The sequence below is a fragment of the Halichoeres trimaculatus genome, unplaced genomic scaffold, assembly GCF_033239565.1.
Source record: "Halichoeres trimaculatus isolate MK-OKI-2021-1 unplaced genomic scaffold, fHalTri1.1 fHalTri1_scaffold_11, whole genome shotgun sequence".
Lineage (NCBI taxonomy): Eukaryota > Metazoa > Chordata > Actinopteri > Labriformes > Labridae > Halichoeres > Halichoeres trimaculatus.
In genome coordinates, this window is record NW_027437189.1 from 32,660,298 (window position 1) to 32,675,655 (window position 15,358).

The following is a 15,358-nucleotide window of genomic DNA, read 5'->3' on the forward strand; positions in this document are numbered from 1 at the left end:
GGTGAAACTTCCTATGCATTTTCAAAACGCTTCATTATGTATTTTTTAAATTTTCTTCATTTTTATCATTGAATGATTTAATTTCTTGTTCGAATTTTTTTGGTAAATTGTTTTTGCACATTTTAAAAGCTTTGGGAAAAGCACTGTCATATGTTGGAAAGATGTGAAGAAGAACATAAGATGGGCTGAAAAACGATAAAGGGAAGGAATGGAAATACAGCTGAGAGCTGGTTTGACCTCTCCTTTCCACTTTAACCAGGTTTCCCTGGAACACTAAACAGGCGTGCGCTCCTACGTGTGTGTGCGTATGTGTGTGTGTGTGTGAGTGTGTGCAGGGTGTGTGTGCAGGGCGGCCACAATGATCGGGGATCCTTCTTCTCCGCCTTCCAGAGAGAGGGAGGGTGTGTGTGTGTGTGTGTGTGTGTGTGTGTGAGAGAGAGAGAGAGAGAGAGAGCAGTCACACGCAGAGAGGAGCGGGACGAGAGGCAGAGCAGAAGAGAGCTGTCAAGCTGCGAGGAAGCAGCAGAGAGACGTCTTAGTTTTTTTTCTTGGAATAAATTTCCCTGTCCGTCTCTGAAGCCCACACACACACACACACACACACACACACACGCAGACACACATACTTAGGCACACATACACAAACACACAGACAAACACACTGATGTTAAAGAGTGTGTGTAAGTGCTACTGTTGCTCTCCCATAAGGAGCGCTGAATTCTTTCCAGGACCTGGACTCAGTGAAGCCTGACTCACTTGGACTGTAAGAGTGAATTCAGCATCTTTGTGACTTGAGCTCAAACTGGATTCAAACACTTTGGACTTGAAGTGTGTGTGTGTTTCAACACTTCAGCTGAATGCAGCTCTGAGGTTTGGACTGGCGCTGTGTTGGAGATTTTAACCCACTCTGTCTTTGCCGATGAGGAGGATGTACTGGCAGGTGACAGCGGTCCTGCTTGCCCACCTTGGGGCCACCTTAGCAGGGGCGTGGAGAGCTTCTCAACCAAGACTGCAGTTCACACACACTGGTAAGCTTTCTTTCTTCTCTTTCCTCTTTTGTTTTTTTTGTTTGAGGTGCTTCATCCTGTAACTGTCTGATACATCTGTGGCACTGTTCACACACACGCACAGAAGGAGGTGACATTACCCACTTCTTGTGGTTCATGTCTTATCAGTGCCCACACGTTGTCATGAGCGATTATGAGAACAAATTACACCTTCTCCTCTCTTTCCCCCTTACATGTCTGCCCTTTTTGTTTCTTTGTGACACCGCTGCACTTTCTGCAGCTCTTTATTTAACTCCACACAATTAATTCTCCTCCAGTCGTGAAGTTTCTCTGCCCACCTCACTTTCTCCTCTCCCCGGGAGGTCTGCTCGGGAGTTTGATTGCTCATTTGTCTTGCCGGCATTGCGTCAGAAGTTTTATTCCTGAGTTTCATATCTGGATCATAATGGTGTAAGGACAGCTGTAAAATTTCTAAGACGCTTCACTGGATTTTTTTTTCACCGGATTTTTCAGACTTGCTGAACCATCTCTCAATTAAACTGACGTTGTGTTCATTACTGTAATTACTGAAAGCTTACAACATGCCGACATCTACAAAGTCAGAAGGGGGGAGAAAATTAAGTTAACCCCGTAAAGCCTGAACCATCAAAAAGAAAAAGCCAGAAAATTTTTATTTTTTAAAAAATATAGTTTTTTTTTTTTACCCCTTTTGTTATGATGTATTTTTTGTATCACATTTGATAAATTGGGCACTTTTAGCAACTTTTTCAGCTAAGTTTCTAGTAAATATGCATTCTCTCGATGCAGGAAATACTTGTTTTAATTAAAAAAAAAAAAAAATTTAAAGTCACTCCTTGCACAGTTTCTTAAAATTAGCATTTTATTGCTCTGAATAAAAGTGTGTGGATGATTTCAAGAGAGCAGCCATTTTGAAAAGGGGCAAAATTCAACTTCAGCTGCCTGTAGTGAAAAGATAATCCTGAAGTGGAAAGAATATATATTTTTGTTTTTGTTTTTCTGAACAGGTTTTTAAGGAAACTTTTTATAAGATTTGATGAGACAGAGAGCTTTGAAACTCATGTATCAAATGTGATATGATTGTAAATAAAGGGTTGAATTATCAAAGGGTTTGTAAACATGCTAATACACAAGCGACTGTTGCTAATTGTCTCTTATTAGACTGGAAAGCTTTGTGTAAACACCATTAGAGAAAGTGGAGTAGGTCAAAGTTGAACCAGGAAGTAGCACTCAGTAGATGTTTGTTGAGAAAAAGAGCAGTTTGGATTATAATGTTACTGTTTCATCTTTTGAAAGTCTTTTCAGAAATAAAAAATGTAAACCCAAATCTCAGGCCTGTGCTTGGTAAAGGAAGTGATGTTAGTACAGAGTGGATTAAGTGACAAAGATGAGATACAACAACAAAAATCCACTGTCTGAATTTTGAATTGCAGTGTTTTTATTATTGTTATCATTAATACTGATGAAGTAAAAGCAGTAAAACTGTAATCAGTGTCCATGCGTAGAATCCAAATCCTTTGCCAACACTTTTCAAGCTTCAATTAAGCCTCACATCCACGGGCAGACTCCCTGTCACAAAGTGACTGCCTGACAGCAAAAACGCCCCCACAGGATCCAAAATCAATAGTCCATGTTTGTTAGCTTCAGTTGTGGCTAACAAAGAAATGATTATCTGATGGCTGAAATCCCAGATCCTAATCAGCACCAAATTAATTTTGCCTTGGCCCCGGGCCGATCAGTGCACCACAGTGAAATCCATGCAGCAGCAGCAGTTTGTGCTGAAAAACCTGCAGTCACAGACACAGAACCACACCTATTTCCCCCTCGAGGTGAAATCTTCGTCTCTTATTCTGTGAAACAGAACAGTCAGACGTAGAGCTGCTGCTGGTGGAGCTCACCTTCCTTTTTTTCTTCATGCATTTTTTAATTGCTACCTCGCAGCATGTTGCATAAACACATGCTGTTGAATCAACATGTCTGTGTTAAACAGGAGTGCAGCACGTCCTGTGGGTGCTCTGAAGGGGTGAGGAGGGGCTGCACGAGACGCTCCGGATGTTTTTCTGAAATGTGGGAGAATTCTCACATTTTGGTGAAAAACTCCATAAACACTGTCTCTGGATAATTTTGAGATGTTCTCAAGCAGTAAACCCCAGTTTAGTTTTAATGAACACGTTCTCCATGTGAGGTGTTTTTGTTGTTCGGGTTGCACAAATGTGACGGCCAAAAGTAATGAGAAAGCAAATATCTGCACTGTGTACTCATCACAGAAGTTCTTCTTTTATGTTCACAGCTTTATTTACAGAACATCGGCCTCAAATTAAAAGCTTTCCCGAGTTCAGTTACAGTGAGATAAACTCATCTCCCTTTAATCATGTTTACCAGAGACACAGAAGAGAAAGAAAGAAAGCAACTGATTACACATTCTTACATAAGCCGAAATACAAAGGGTCTGTGAAGTAGATGTGATAAAGCTGAAGTCGACCAATGGTGACCTAGAAAGTACGAGGAGAGAAGGAGAAACCTTGTTGGATTCTCCCAGGTGGGAATTTAGCTCTAATGAAATCTGAATGTGGAATTGTAAAGCGCTTCTTAAGTAGCGGGGTGTGTATCTGTATGTGTGTGTGTGTGTCCTTGAGAATGTACGTGTGTGTGGTTGCAAGTGCCTGAATGTGTCGGTGCATAAAGCTTTTTCTGTTTAAGCCACTTTGAAGAGACGATATGAGCTTGTGTGTATCTGCGTGGACTTAAATAGAGACGTTTCACTTCCAGCATCTCTGCCCACCTCGCTCTTTGTTGTGTGTTTTGCTGATGTGAATCACTGTGCGAGCTTTGTGTGTGTGTGTGTGTGATTTATTTCTTCATCACAGGAAAAAGAAAGACAGAAATAAAACGTGTGATGTGTGGAGGGATTTTAATGGCCACCGTGGTGTTTGTGGTTTTTTCTCTCTATCTCTGTGGGAGCTGCACGCGGTGGTCATTTCCCTTCTCATCATCAGCAAGCGTTTTCCCTCAGATAGCGGGCGATTTTCTTTCTTGTGAAACTGCTGTAATAACAAAATGATTTCAGCTGCCTTTAAACACTTTGACTGTGGGGTTGTCTGGCGGTTCAGACAAACTGTACATTCTTATTTGCCTTCATCTGTCAGGCTCAAGGCTAATTGGAAATCAAGTCTGACACTGGAGCGAAGGTTTTTGCCCCAGTTTGAAGAAAATTGGATGTTATTAAAGCTGTGTAGCAGAAACCCAACACATCCTGGTGACTGAGTTTTAAAGCAGCAGAATAATGATGGAGTTTAAGAAAGCAAACAGGGATACAGATGGCAAGTATTTTATATGCCAATTAATTCAACACACAATTTGAATAAACTGACAGAAAAACTGTCACATAGCTTTTTTTGAACCTTAACGACTTTTAACAAAGGCTTGTTTCTTTGTTGTGGCCGTCCCCTGTAGACTTTACTGACTAAAGGTGCTTTTTAACCACAAGAACAAGGCTCGAAATTTAGTTCTGGGGTAAAAAATGTACCCCTTAAAACAACTTTGCCAGGACGTTGGTACTTTTCAGATGTCCAGGAACTGTGGGGCTACATAAAACAAATCTTATTAGTATGGCACCCACACTGTTTGTATTTCACTGTCTTCCCTGAGTAACATCACTAACAGCTGTAATTGACTTGATTTAGGCCCCGTTTACATGACAACTTTTCATCCCAAAATGCTAAGATGCAGTGAAAGAAAATCTCGCTGAGGGACTGAAAACGCTGTCGTAAGCATGCCAGGTCTGTAGTTGGCGCTATAACCCCAGGCTCACACTGAAGCCGGTGCGGGTCCGGTGCGGCTTCGGCATGTAATCCGTATCATTAAAATCACTGTTGTAGGCTTACATTAGCCCCATGCGGTGCGAGTCCGGAAAGAATACGCAAGAAGTCTATCTTTTCCGGACGCTGGAGAGGGTCTGCGTCAAGCTGAATGAAATATGACAAGCTTTACAGGAAGTGAATTGCCAGGTGGCATGAAGATCCGTTGTTTTTTTATATAAAATCAGTGTACAAACAAATGTAACTTGACTCTTCTTTGACAGCACAGTCGCACTAGTAGTAAATGTAAACATTACATCACAGCCGGTGACACGAGGTCACATTTTGACAACAAGGGACGATGAGAGACTCATCCTTGAAGTGGAAAGTCACCCCATTTTATATGACACATCCCATATTATTATAAGTATAATTCAAGAAAAGAAAAAAGTAACGTTATTAAAGATAATAAACATTCGAGGAATAAAGCTCTCGCGCAAGTCCAGACAAGAACGTGAACCCAGGTGAGCTTCTCCTCTCGCGAGTGCAGTTTCCGCACCCGGCACCGGAGCCAGCCGCAGCCTCTATCTGGAGCTGATGTGAGAGGCAGCTTGCGGAAAATCCGCACAGTATCTAGACTGCAACCGTTCTGGAGCCAATGTGAGCTCGGCGTAACTGTCTTGTCCAGAAGCCGCTTTTGGGAGATCTCCACTGAAGTAGAGTTAGGCTGTGATCATCTGGTGTACTGGTGAATGCTAAGAGCAGAAGTGGAGCAACAGATGCTCATTTTGTTGAAAGACAGTCATCAGATTCAGCAGCACAAGCAAAACATGGTAGTCCAGGACGATTGTAACAACGGTACTGTTGGTACTGTTGTCCTGTTGAATGCGCTTGCGCTAAGTGAAGTGTGACGTTAGTGTTTCAACTGACACGCCGGCTCACCCTTTACACGGCAACGGTGTTGGCAGCGTTTCAGAAGAATCCCAGGCTGTTCAAGAGTTTGAGTTTTAGGTCGGCTGAAATGTAACAAAACTTTTGCGTTTTACCCTAAAACTGTTATGTAAACTGTCCCTTAATAACTCCTTAACAATGGTCTGCTTTGAGCCTGAAAGTGTGTGAATCTGCCCCGATGTTACAGGTTAAAGAGTGAGCTGAACGTGTCAGAGGATATTAAGCCACCAACAGCTTTAGTACCAAGGACTGTAAATTAGGGATAGACCGATTATCGGCCGGGCAGATTATTGGGGCCGATATTTGGCATTTTGGGGCATATTGGCATCGGCCTTTTTTTTAATCCGATGGCCGATATGAATTCCATTCAAAACTGTGTTGTTTTGGCTCTGATTCTTCTCAGCACAGAATTTCTCCCTTTCTACACTATGGAATCCCTAGATGGTCATTTAAAGTCCGTCATGTAAAACCAAACAGAAAATTAATTCAGCTGCATCATACACCTGTAAAAGGCAGCACTAACTCAATTCTGACTAGTTTTATTAGTTACATCAAAATTTTGGAAAAATTTATTTACAGTAGAAAACTTTAGCTATTTTTTTTTTTTTAAGTTTTCCTTTAACTTTATGAAACATGCTGCTAAGCCTGGGAGCTGTTTAATAAACATATGCTTGAAGGCATTTGAATGCAGGAAAGTGTTGGAGTTTGTATTGTTAATAATTTTTTACTCCATGTTTTTACTTTGACTGCAAATGAATATCGGCTTCAAATATCAGTTATCGGCCTTCTTGCCTACTAATAATCAGTATAGGCATCTGCCCCCAAAAAATCTATATCAGTCTGTCTCTACTGTAAATAGAGTGGACAGCTCCACCTTTTACCACCGTACAGTTTAGAAGCTGAAATACCCCTGCTGCACTTGTGCCATTGTGCAGCCAGAGTCCGCACAGCAGAGTCTAGGAGGGACGCTGGAAAAAATGATAGGGGCCAGATAAAAGAAATCTGTTAAGAGTCTCACCTCTTCATGGCTCAGTATATCATACTATTCCTGAAGAAACTACACAAAAAAACAGAAGCTGTCAATCATTGTGAAACATGAGGTAAAACCCTGTTTTTAACCTCTTGTAACTTATGAAAAAGAAACTTTTCAGAAAAAAAGAGGACTTGAACAGCTCAATAGTATCTTCATATCACCACAGCATGTTCTACAAATGTGATAAACATGTCTGTGAGCTGTATCAATTTTTTAAAGACCACAGCTCATATGGAATGACTGGGGGGGACAGAGTTTTTGACCTTTACTGCAGCCAGCCACCAGGGGGAGCAGTTTTTGTGGCGCCCTCACTCAGAGCCAAGTGAAATAACCTTTTTCTTTTACATGTTATGGTTGAAATATTGAAGAAGTCCTCAGGAACGTATATATGTGTCAAAATATTCAGACCAGATCAGTATTGAAGGATCTAAAGCTGTTTGAGAAGGATGCATTCCACTGAGAGCTGTCCATCGACGATCTCATTTTTTAAGCCCAACACTGGAGGATTTCATGCTTTAGATGGTGGCTCAGTCAAGTGTCTCACTGGTTGAAGCTGCTCTGTGCTTTTTGAAACAAATTCGATCTTCAACAGTCCCCATAAGCATTTTTTCTGTTTCAAGTGTTTACAAATCCGTCTGCTGTGTAGTGAAACATGATCATACTGCTCTGATGGTGAGTTGCACTTAGCTTTGTAATTTATTTCATATGACCTTCACTGACCTGGTTTGGATAATCTCCCCAAATCTTCGGCTAGTGATGGAAACACAGACTAAGAGTGGGCCAGAGGAACCATGTACTTCCTGGGACTGGTTTACCAGGATCTAAAAGTTCCTGGACCTTTTGGTTGAAGAACACTTTACGTCATAATAATTAAACTGGTTCTCATTTTGTCATTTTCTCTCCTGGCTGAAAAACTGCTCGACCACTGTGCTTTTGAAATTTGTCACACAAGAGAAACTCTGAAAGTCTTGATTTTGACATGAAAGCTGTCACTTGGCAGCAGCAGAGGACTTCTCTATTTGAACACACCTGCTGAAACGGGAAGGTCCTCGTCAGGCTGAAACTCATCGGAGTTAAATATAGAGAACAAAATGGCTTTATGTTGACAGATCTGAGTAACAAGGGATATTCACCGTGTTGTTGTTGATTTCACCACTGAAGTGCAAAAACAGAAACACAGGAGCGGCTCACAGCAAAAAGAAAACTTGTAAAGAGCACTAAAAGGTGTGAAAGATATAAATATAACTTTAGTATTGGATCAGAAATATGCATTACATCTCTGAAAACAGTCACTTCAAAGGATCAGTGTACTGACTTGAGAAAGAAACTAATCAAATGTCCACCCTGGAGACCTGCAGACCCAGTCTGTGCAGACTTTAGTTGTTTGTACCGTAACAAGTTTACTCTGATCCTGTTAAAGCTGTATGAGCTGCTGGTAGATAATCCTTAAGACCGCAAAAACAAAAAGTCCTCTTTGATTTCTATAAGACAGCACTTTCAAACAACCACAACATACAGTCAGTATTGCAGTGAATTGTGGGTAATTTAATCAGTGAAGTGAGGTGAAGTGTGCCCAGCAACAACCCTCTCTTGAAGTTTGCTTTAGGGTCCTTGTGGGTCCAGTTTTATTGGATTGTGCTACTCCTTAGCCCTCTCAGACTTCACCAAGTGTGTGTGTGTGCAATGTCAGGTGGTCTTAAAGGGCAGAGCTGCTACATGTGGGGTCAGTTTGACTCTTGGAGCGCCTCTTCACACCAGAGACCAGATGATACTTGGACAATGTCAGCAACATTTTGCAGAGCGTGAAATGGAGCAGGAAGCTTTCGTTGCAGACTGGGAGGCCCTCTGTTTGGGATCCCTGTGGAGGTTTTAGAGAAGCTGTAAGATTTTTTAAGTTTTTATCTTTTGACCAAATCGGTCTCTGAAAGCAGAGTGTGAATATCTCTTTATTAACAATCAGTGGTGACACTTGGAACTATCTATCCACCCATTATCAACAGAGATGGAAAGGGATGGGCTGCTGAAACCTACCTTAGTTGTCACTAGCCACGTCTCCATGGACCCAAATATTCCGCTTGCATTCATTTTATTTGCTCAAACGAAAAGAATTTAACCTTTGTATACACCTCATTCAGAAAGAAAAGAGCCAACCCGAATGGACATTTGATCGGTTTCACAGGGGTGGAATATTCCTTTCCCCAAACCGATTGAGGTATCACGTATCCACTCAAATGGAAAGTTGTCAGGGTGCATTCTTTCAGCGCATGCTCAGATATGGCGTAAGACGCAACTAAAGACATTCCTCAACTTTAAAAATGGCTGTGAGCCGTCAGCACTGGACTGCTGAGGAAAGTTTGTTTTTGACCCAAACTTTGAAAGAAATGAACATAATTTCAAGATTGGACGGACGACAAACTCGCAATACGGAGTATTGCTACACCGTGATAAACAAACTGTAGTCCTCCAGCTTTGATAAATCACGTGATGTTTACATTTTTCTGCGGATGCCCCATTGACTATTCTGTTTGATTACAGCGGCGCATGTAGACCAGAGGTTGGAATATTCCTTTCCATGTATACTATTGTCATTAGGAAAGATTCCATTCGTAAAGGCGAAAAACTCCTCATGTAACCGTGGCTACTGAAAACCTACCAAGCTTGTCTCTGGATTTGTTGGAGGAACCCAGTATACCTGGAGGGAACCCGTGCATGCATGGAAAAAAACGTGTAACCTCCCCAGATAAAAAGCCCCAAACAGGATTTGAATCTGCACAGCAACTCAAGCTTGAAAGTCAACCAGCTGCCTGTAAATTAATCAGAGCAGAGAATGACTTTATTTTTTTAATCCTGGGTTCTGTTTCTTTTCTTTTTTATTCTTCTAAATGAAATAACAACATTGTAAAGCAATAACGTGTGGCACAATCATTTGCTCTCAGTACACAACCATGAGCCTTCTTGCACAGCCAGAGTGGTTGCTTACACGACTACAGTTTTAGGATGAAGCACAAAGGTGTCGTTGTGTTTCAGCCCTTCATTTATACAGAAATAGCATTTTAGCCAAACTACAGAAACTTTTGAAGGGGAATTTTTCTGACACACCATTGCCGTGTGAACAACAAGCCAGAGATTTTCAGTGAAATGCTGATGTCATGTTTTGCGCTGCGGATGGCCCTTGTACTTTTTGTTCAACTCAAATTGCACTGCACTGCAAAAAGAACTGAAATCTCATTGTGATTTTGTCTCAATTTAATTAAAATTGTCTCATTGTGCTTGATATGAGCCACATTCACCTGACTAGTCCAGAAAATATCTTGTTTCAAGTTGTTTAGAAACTTGTAGAAAATTTGCATGGAACTAGAATAATGTCTTGATTCAAGTAACTTTTCTCTTGTTTAAGTTGCAGTTTTTTCCCCTGTTACAACCAGTTCAGACCATAATTTTATTTTCAAATAACTTGAAATGAGACATTTTTCAGGACTGGTCGGGTGAATGTGGCTCATATTAAGTCTAAAAGGACAATTTCTACTGAAAATAAGACTAAAACACTTGACAAGATTTTAGTTTTTGCAGTGTTGACAACAACAGTAACAACCGTGTAGTGCTCAATCTGCTGATTGACTTTCAACCAAATGTGCATCTGTTGCTCTATTTCTGCAAACAGCGAGGACGCATTCAATATCAGAGAGCTAATTACAGACTGTACAGTTATATCGCCGCCTACAGGCCTGGCATGCATACTACAGTGTTTTTCTGTCCCCCAGCGTTTCTGTGTAAACGCAGATTTTAAAAAAAAAACTTTTTTGTGTCTTTTTGTTTGAAACGTTGTGTAAACAGGGCCTAAGGGGAACACAAAAAAAGAGGAGCAGAGGACAGGATGACCAAAAATTTGTAAACCTTGAAAAAATTCTAAACAGTTGTATAGAATTTTTTATCTTTCACCCAAATTCATTTGTAAAGACTTTTTGACCATGGAAGAGAGAGCCACAGATGTGATAAATGATGATCCTTAAGGCCCTTACTACAGAAAGAGGGGTGAACAAAAGTTGCTAAAACTGCATCATGGGGAGTGTAGGCAAATGGCTTATGGCCTGTTATCACAGAATGCAGTTTAACTGACACAACAGTAGATTTTAAAAGTTGCTGTTTAGACATATTAAAATTGTTAATTCAAAGTGCAGAAGAGAAAATTAATTCCTTGTAATTAGTGACAAAGCAGCGATAACTTATCAGAGGAAAGCTCCAAGTTAAATGTTAAAATATGAAAGGAAAAAAAATCTGTCTTTGGTCATTTTCTTCATTATCAATGTGTTTTTGGGCGTTTATCATCGTGAAATTAGAACTGTACAGCTCTGTACATAAACTCCTCACTTTGTACAAGGTAACTGGTCTGACAGAGACGTCCTTTCACTGACTGCGTTTTTTCTGAGTGGTGAAATGTGATCAGACTGACTGACCGAGCAGACAGCTTCATGTCTGCTAAAAATCAGCGTTAAGTGCTTAAACACATGTCTGATTACCTCCTAAACCCCCTGCTCTCTCTTAATCAACCAGATTATCCCAGTCACTCAACCAAACTACAAGTTGCTGCTTTGCAGGGGAGTCTAACACACACACACACACACACACACACACACACACCTACACACACACACACACCTACACACACACACACACACACACACACACACACACACACACACACACACACACACACACAGTCCGTGTGATACACACATATTCAAGTGTAATGTGTCCTTTATCCCTGACGTTAAATCGGCATTTGTGTGATTTTCTTGATTATCTGATTTCAGAGGGCAGCTATTAACACCACACACGACTTTTCTATCTGAATATGCAAATATCAGTGTTTGTGACACAGTGGTGATGTAATGTGGAGGAGATTTAGGGGCCATTTACAGAACATCGTTTTTAGGTTGAAATCCGAAAGTTTTGTTGCGTTTCAGTCTTGTGTTTGCACAGAAATGGCGTTTTAGCTGCCTTGAAACGCAAACTTTAGAAAACGGCCTCCAAAGTGGGATTTTTCTGAAACGCTGGCGACACCGTTGCTGTGTAAACAGTAAGCCGGTGTTTTCAGTGGAAATGCTAATGTCACACTCCGCTTCGCGCTAGCGCATACAACAGTCCAATAGTACCATTGTTTAGATCATCGAGAACTACCGTGTTGTGCTTATGATGCTCAATCTGCTGTCTTTCAACAAAATGCGCATCTGTTGCTCCACTTCTGATCTTTGCATTGACCAATGCACCAGATAATTGATTCAACTCTACTTGGGTTGAAATCTACCAAAAGCTGCTTCTGGACAATACAGTCATAGCGCCATCTACAGGCCTGGCATGCTTACTACAGTGTTTTTAGTCCCTCTGTGTTTCCCTGTAAATGCACTTTTTTTTGCTGTGTTTTAGAGTTTTCAGTTGAAACATTTCGTGTAAACAGGGCTTAAGAGCAGAATTCTACAAACATTGTAGCCCGTGACTCAAAAAAAAAAATAGTGGTGCTGAAGCTGGGTGACACCCTGCCATGGGGAAACTCAATTAGCCAATCTTAAAATTGAAATAATGAAGAAAAAAGGTCAACACAGACTTAAATATTGGATATTTTCCCTCAAAAAGTGCCTTGAGTCATTGGAGACTGCAGAACGTGCTGTTTACCTCATCAAACATCTCCTGAGTTTTATTTGCTGTATGGTTGAATCTGCCGCTTTACTGCAACATTAGAATACAAAGATGTAAAGATTTAGCCATAAAGGCCTCAGAGGATCTCGGCAATGGTTTATTAGATGGTTTATGAAGTCAGTGTGAATCTATTTCCCCTCGATGGAGCAGTCATGTTTTATTCATACAGCTTTCACTCTGTCAAACAGTTAAATGTGGACTTTAAACAGTCACTGGAGAATATAATTGAATGATATGACGTTGCTGAAGTGGGGACGATGGCTTTGAGCTTTCACCTCTCCTCTACACTTGGACTGTGATTGTTGTAATCCTGACATTTCGACGTGTCCTGCTGTTAGCTCAGAGTCAGCCTGGACAAATGGCCAGATTGTAATGTAAATGTAAATGAGGGCTTTTCAATTTCACGCTATTAGCATGCAAATTGCTTGGTTATACTACACAGCAGATTAGCTCTGTATTGTCCAGATGCTTGTTTGCTCGTGTGTGTGGTGTAAAATTCAATTTAGATTTCATCAAAGAAACATTTGTGTTGAACAAACAAACCTGCAGTTTGAAATGTCCTCATTTAATTTCTTTTATCCGAATGTTGTGACTTTATGAAGGATACAGGAAAGGTGTCTCCAGCAGAACAATTAAGAAAATGTTTGCAGCCAACAGCTGCTGCTGCTGAACAAAATGCAGATGAGCTGACAGTTTGAGAAACTAACCTGCTGGAGTCCATGAGAAACAGATTTGACTGACTTTAGGATCAGCTGTGAACTGCCAGGTGGGTTTACTTTTGTACATCTTTGCTTTTAAGTGCTTAGTTTGGCACAAGTCAGTGTTCATCACTGATAAATCACCTTTTTAAAGTCAGTCTGCCAACTCTTGTTTTAGTTCAGAGCTCAGTTTCCTGATTTAATTACCCCTAATCCACACAAAACTGCAGTTCTACATCACTTAACCTGATGGGTTTTTAAAAACCCTGGCCAAAGTGAAGATTTTGGAAAACTCTGGTTTCCTGTAGATGCCGGGAAACAGCGTCTTCTCATTCTGATTGGCTGGCACGGGTTTTACGTCTGGAAAACACTAGCCCAGTTTACATGGGTCCAAAAATCCTATTTACAATCAGATTGGGAGGTCAATCAGACTTAAAATGTCTCATGAACACCTTAGCCAATCTGATTCACCCGTATCTGATTGTATTTCGGGTCGGAATGTAAAAGGTAGTCTACGCTGATTGATAATCTGTTCCATGCTCAATGTAAACCGCTGAGTGGAACGGATTGGGTTGATAGAAAGGATTGTTCGGTCTGCACATGCGCCTCCTAGTACGTAAGAGGCAAATAAGTGACATACGCAGAGCAACACGCGGCCAAACGAAAACAAACATGGCGAACAAACAGAAAAACTGGACACAATAAGCGTCCCCAACAAAACACGACATGGACCCATCTTTCCAGAGGTAAACAGGAAGCAGGAAATGCACCTCTTCTTCTCTTATACATAAACAGGTTGTGGTAGAGTGACGTAATGCACAGGTAAAAAAACCCCAATACAATCAGATTCAGCTAGGGCCAAGTACACGTGGATTGAACGTGGATCTCTTTACTTAAACTCCACGTATACAGATCAAATCAGATTCACTTAATCCAATCGATTTCAATCAGATTAAGGAAAACTACCCATGAAAACTACTGCCAAATATGGGTTTGAGATACCTTGAGCTGCACTTATCGGCAGATATGTCCCCTGTGTGTGGACGAAAATATTTTTTAAAACCAATGAGGGGGGAGATTTTTATTTTTGGAAATGTCTGACTACATGTGGACATGGCCCAAATAGACACATGGACAATCAAGACAGGTGTGAAACAAGACACAGGAGAGACACATGAGAGACAATCAAACTGGTGGGAAACACAAGTGCTGTTTTCCAAACTGCCTTCTACACTAGCAGTACCTACTATTTTGGCTGAAATTCAGTCTGTAGAAGTCAGTATACAAAAACTTGCAAAATCTGCAGTATGTCAAAAATTCTTGGATGTCCTACTGATCCAGGAAACGTTCTCAGTATGCAACAGACCAGTTTTCCTGGCATACTGTTTCCCACAATGCACGGCGCTAATGCTGTCTGTCTATTCAGGTGGCAGGTTTTGGTGAATTACCGCCATCTACTGGAATGAGTCAGCATTACAACTACAATACAACAACACTAACATTAGACAGTCTGTGAGATGGAAGGGGAGTGATGCACAAATAACGCAAGTAAATCTTGTCACTTCCAGTCGTAGAAGAGGTGTTTACTTCTACAAATTCATTAAAGCCCATATAAACTGCCAATTCACTTTTTAAACCATACGTTGATTATATAGAAGTGGTTTTTCCATCAGCTGTAAAAACAAAAATCTCTTCCAGATTCAATTCAGTTAACAAAATCAAAGATGACGACCCCAAAGTTTGTGTTGTACATTTAAAATGTAATATACTACAAAACAGACCCATCAGAACAGTCAGATTACATACTATATGCAGACGCAGTAGGCAGTCTGCAGTGCCTACTACATACTATGTGTGAATGTAGTATGTAGTAGGTGGTTTGGAAAACATCCAAGGAAAACTAAACCAAACACAGGGAAACTGAAGACAAACACAAGATACATCCAGAGCACATAAAAAAAAACACAAATGGCCAGAACTGAACAAAAGAACAAAAACTATGAGCACAAACTAAAGACAAACAGGAAAACACAGAAACACAAGAAACATGAAGAAATAATTGGTAATAAAACTGAGGAAACACAAGAATCACAAAGAATAACCAATAAACTCAGGAAACACAAGAACACTAGTGAAAGAAAAAATCAAAAACCAAAAAAT

General features: G+C 40.7%; 1 protein-coding gene across 2 annotated transcripts in view; it reads left to right on the forward strand.

Annotated features, from left to right (window-relative positions):
- Positions 1-453: 453 nt before the first annotated feature.
- sema3h (sema domain, immunoglobulin domain (Ig), short basic domain, secreted, (semaphorin) 3H) overlaps positions 454-15,358 on the forward strand; it is a 111,036-nt gene continuing 96,131 nt past the window's right edge. For both annotated transcript variants that reach the window (XM_074681173.1, XM_074681174.1), the window contains exon 1: positions 454-1,028. In XM_074681173.1, the coding sequence (XP_074537274.1) occupies positions 920-1,028 (109 nt within the window). In that variant the 5' untranslated portion in view covers positions 454-919. The remainder of the gene's footprint in view (positions 1,029-15,358) is intronic.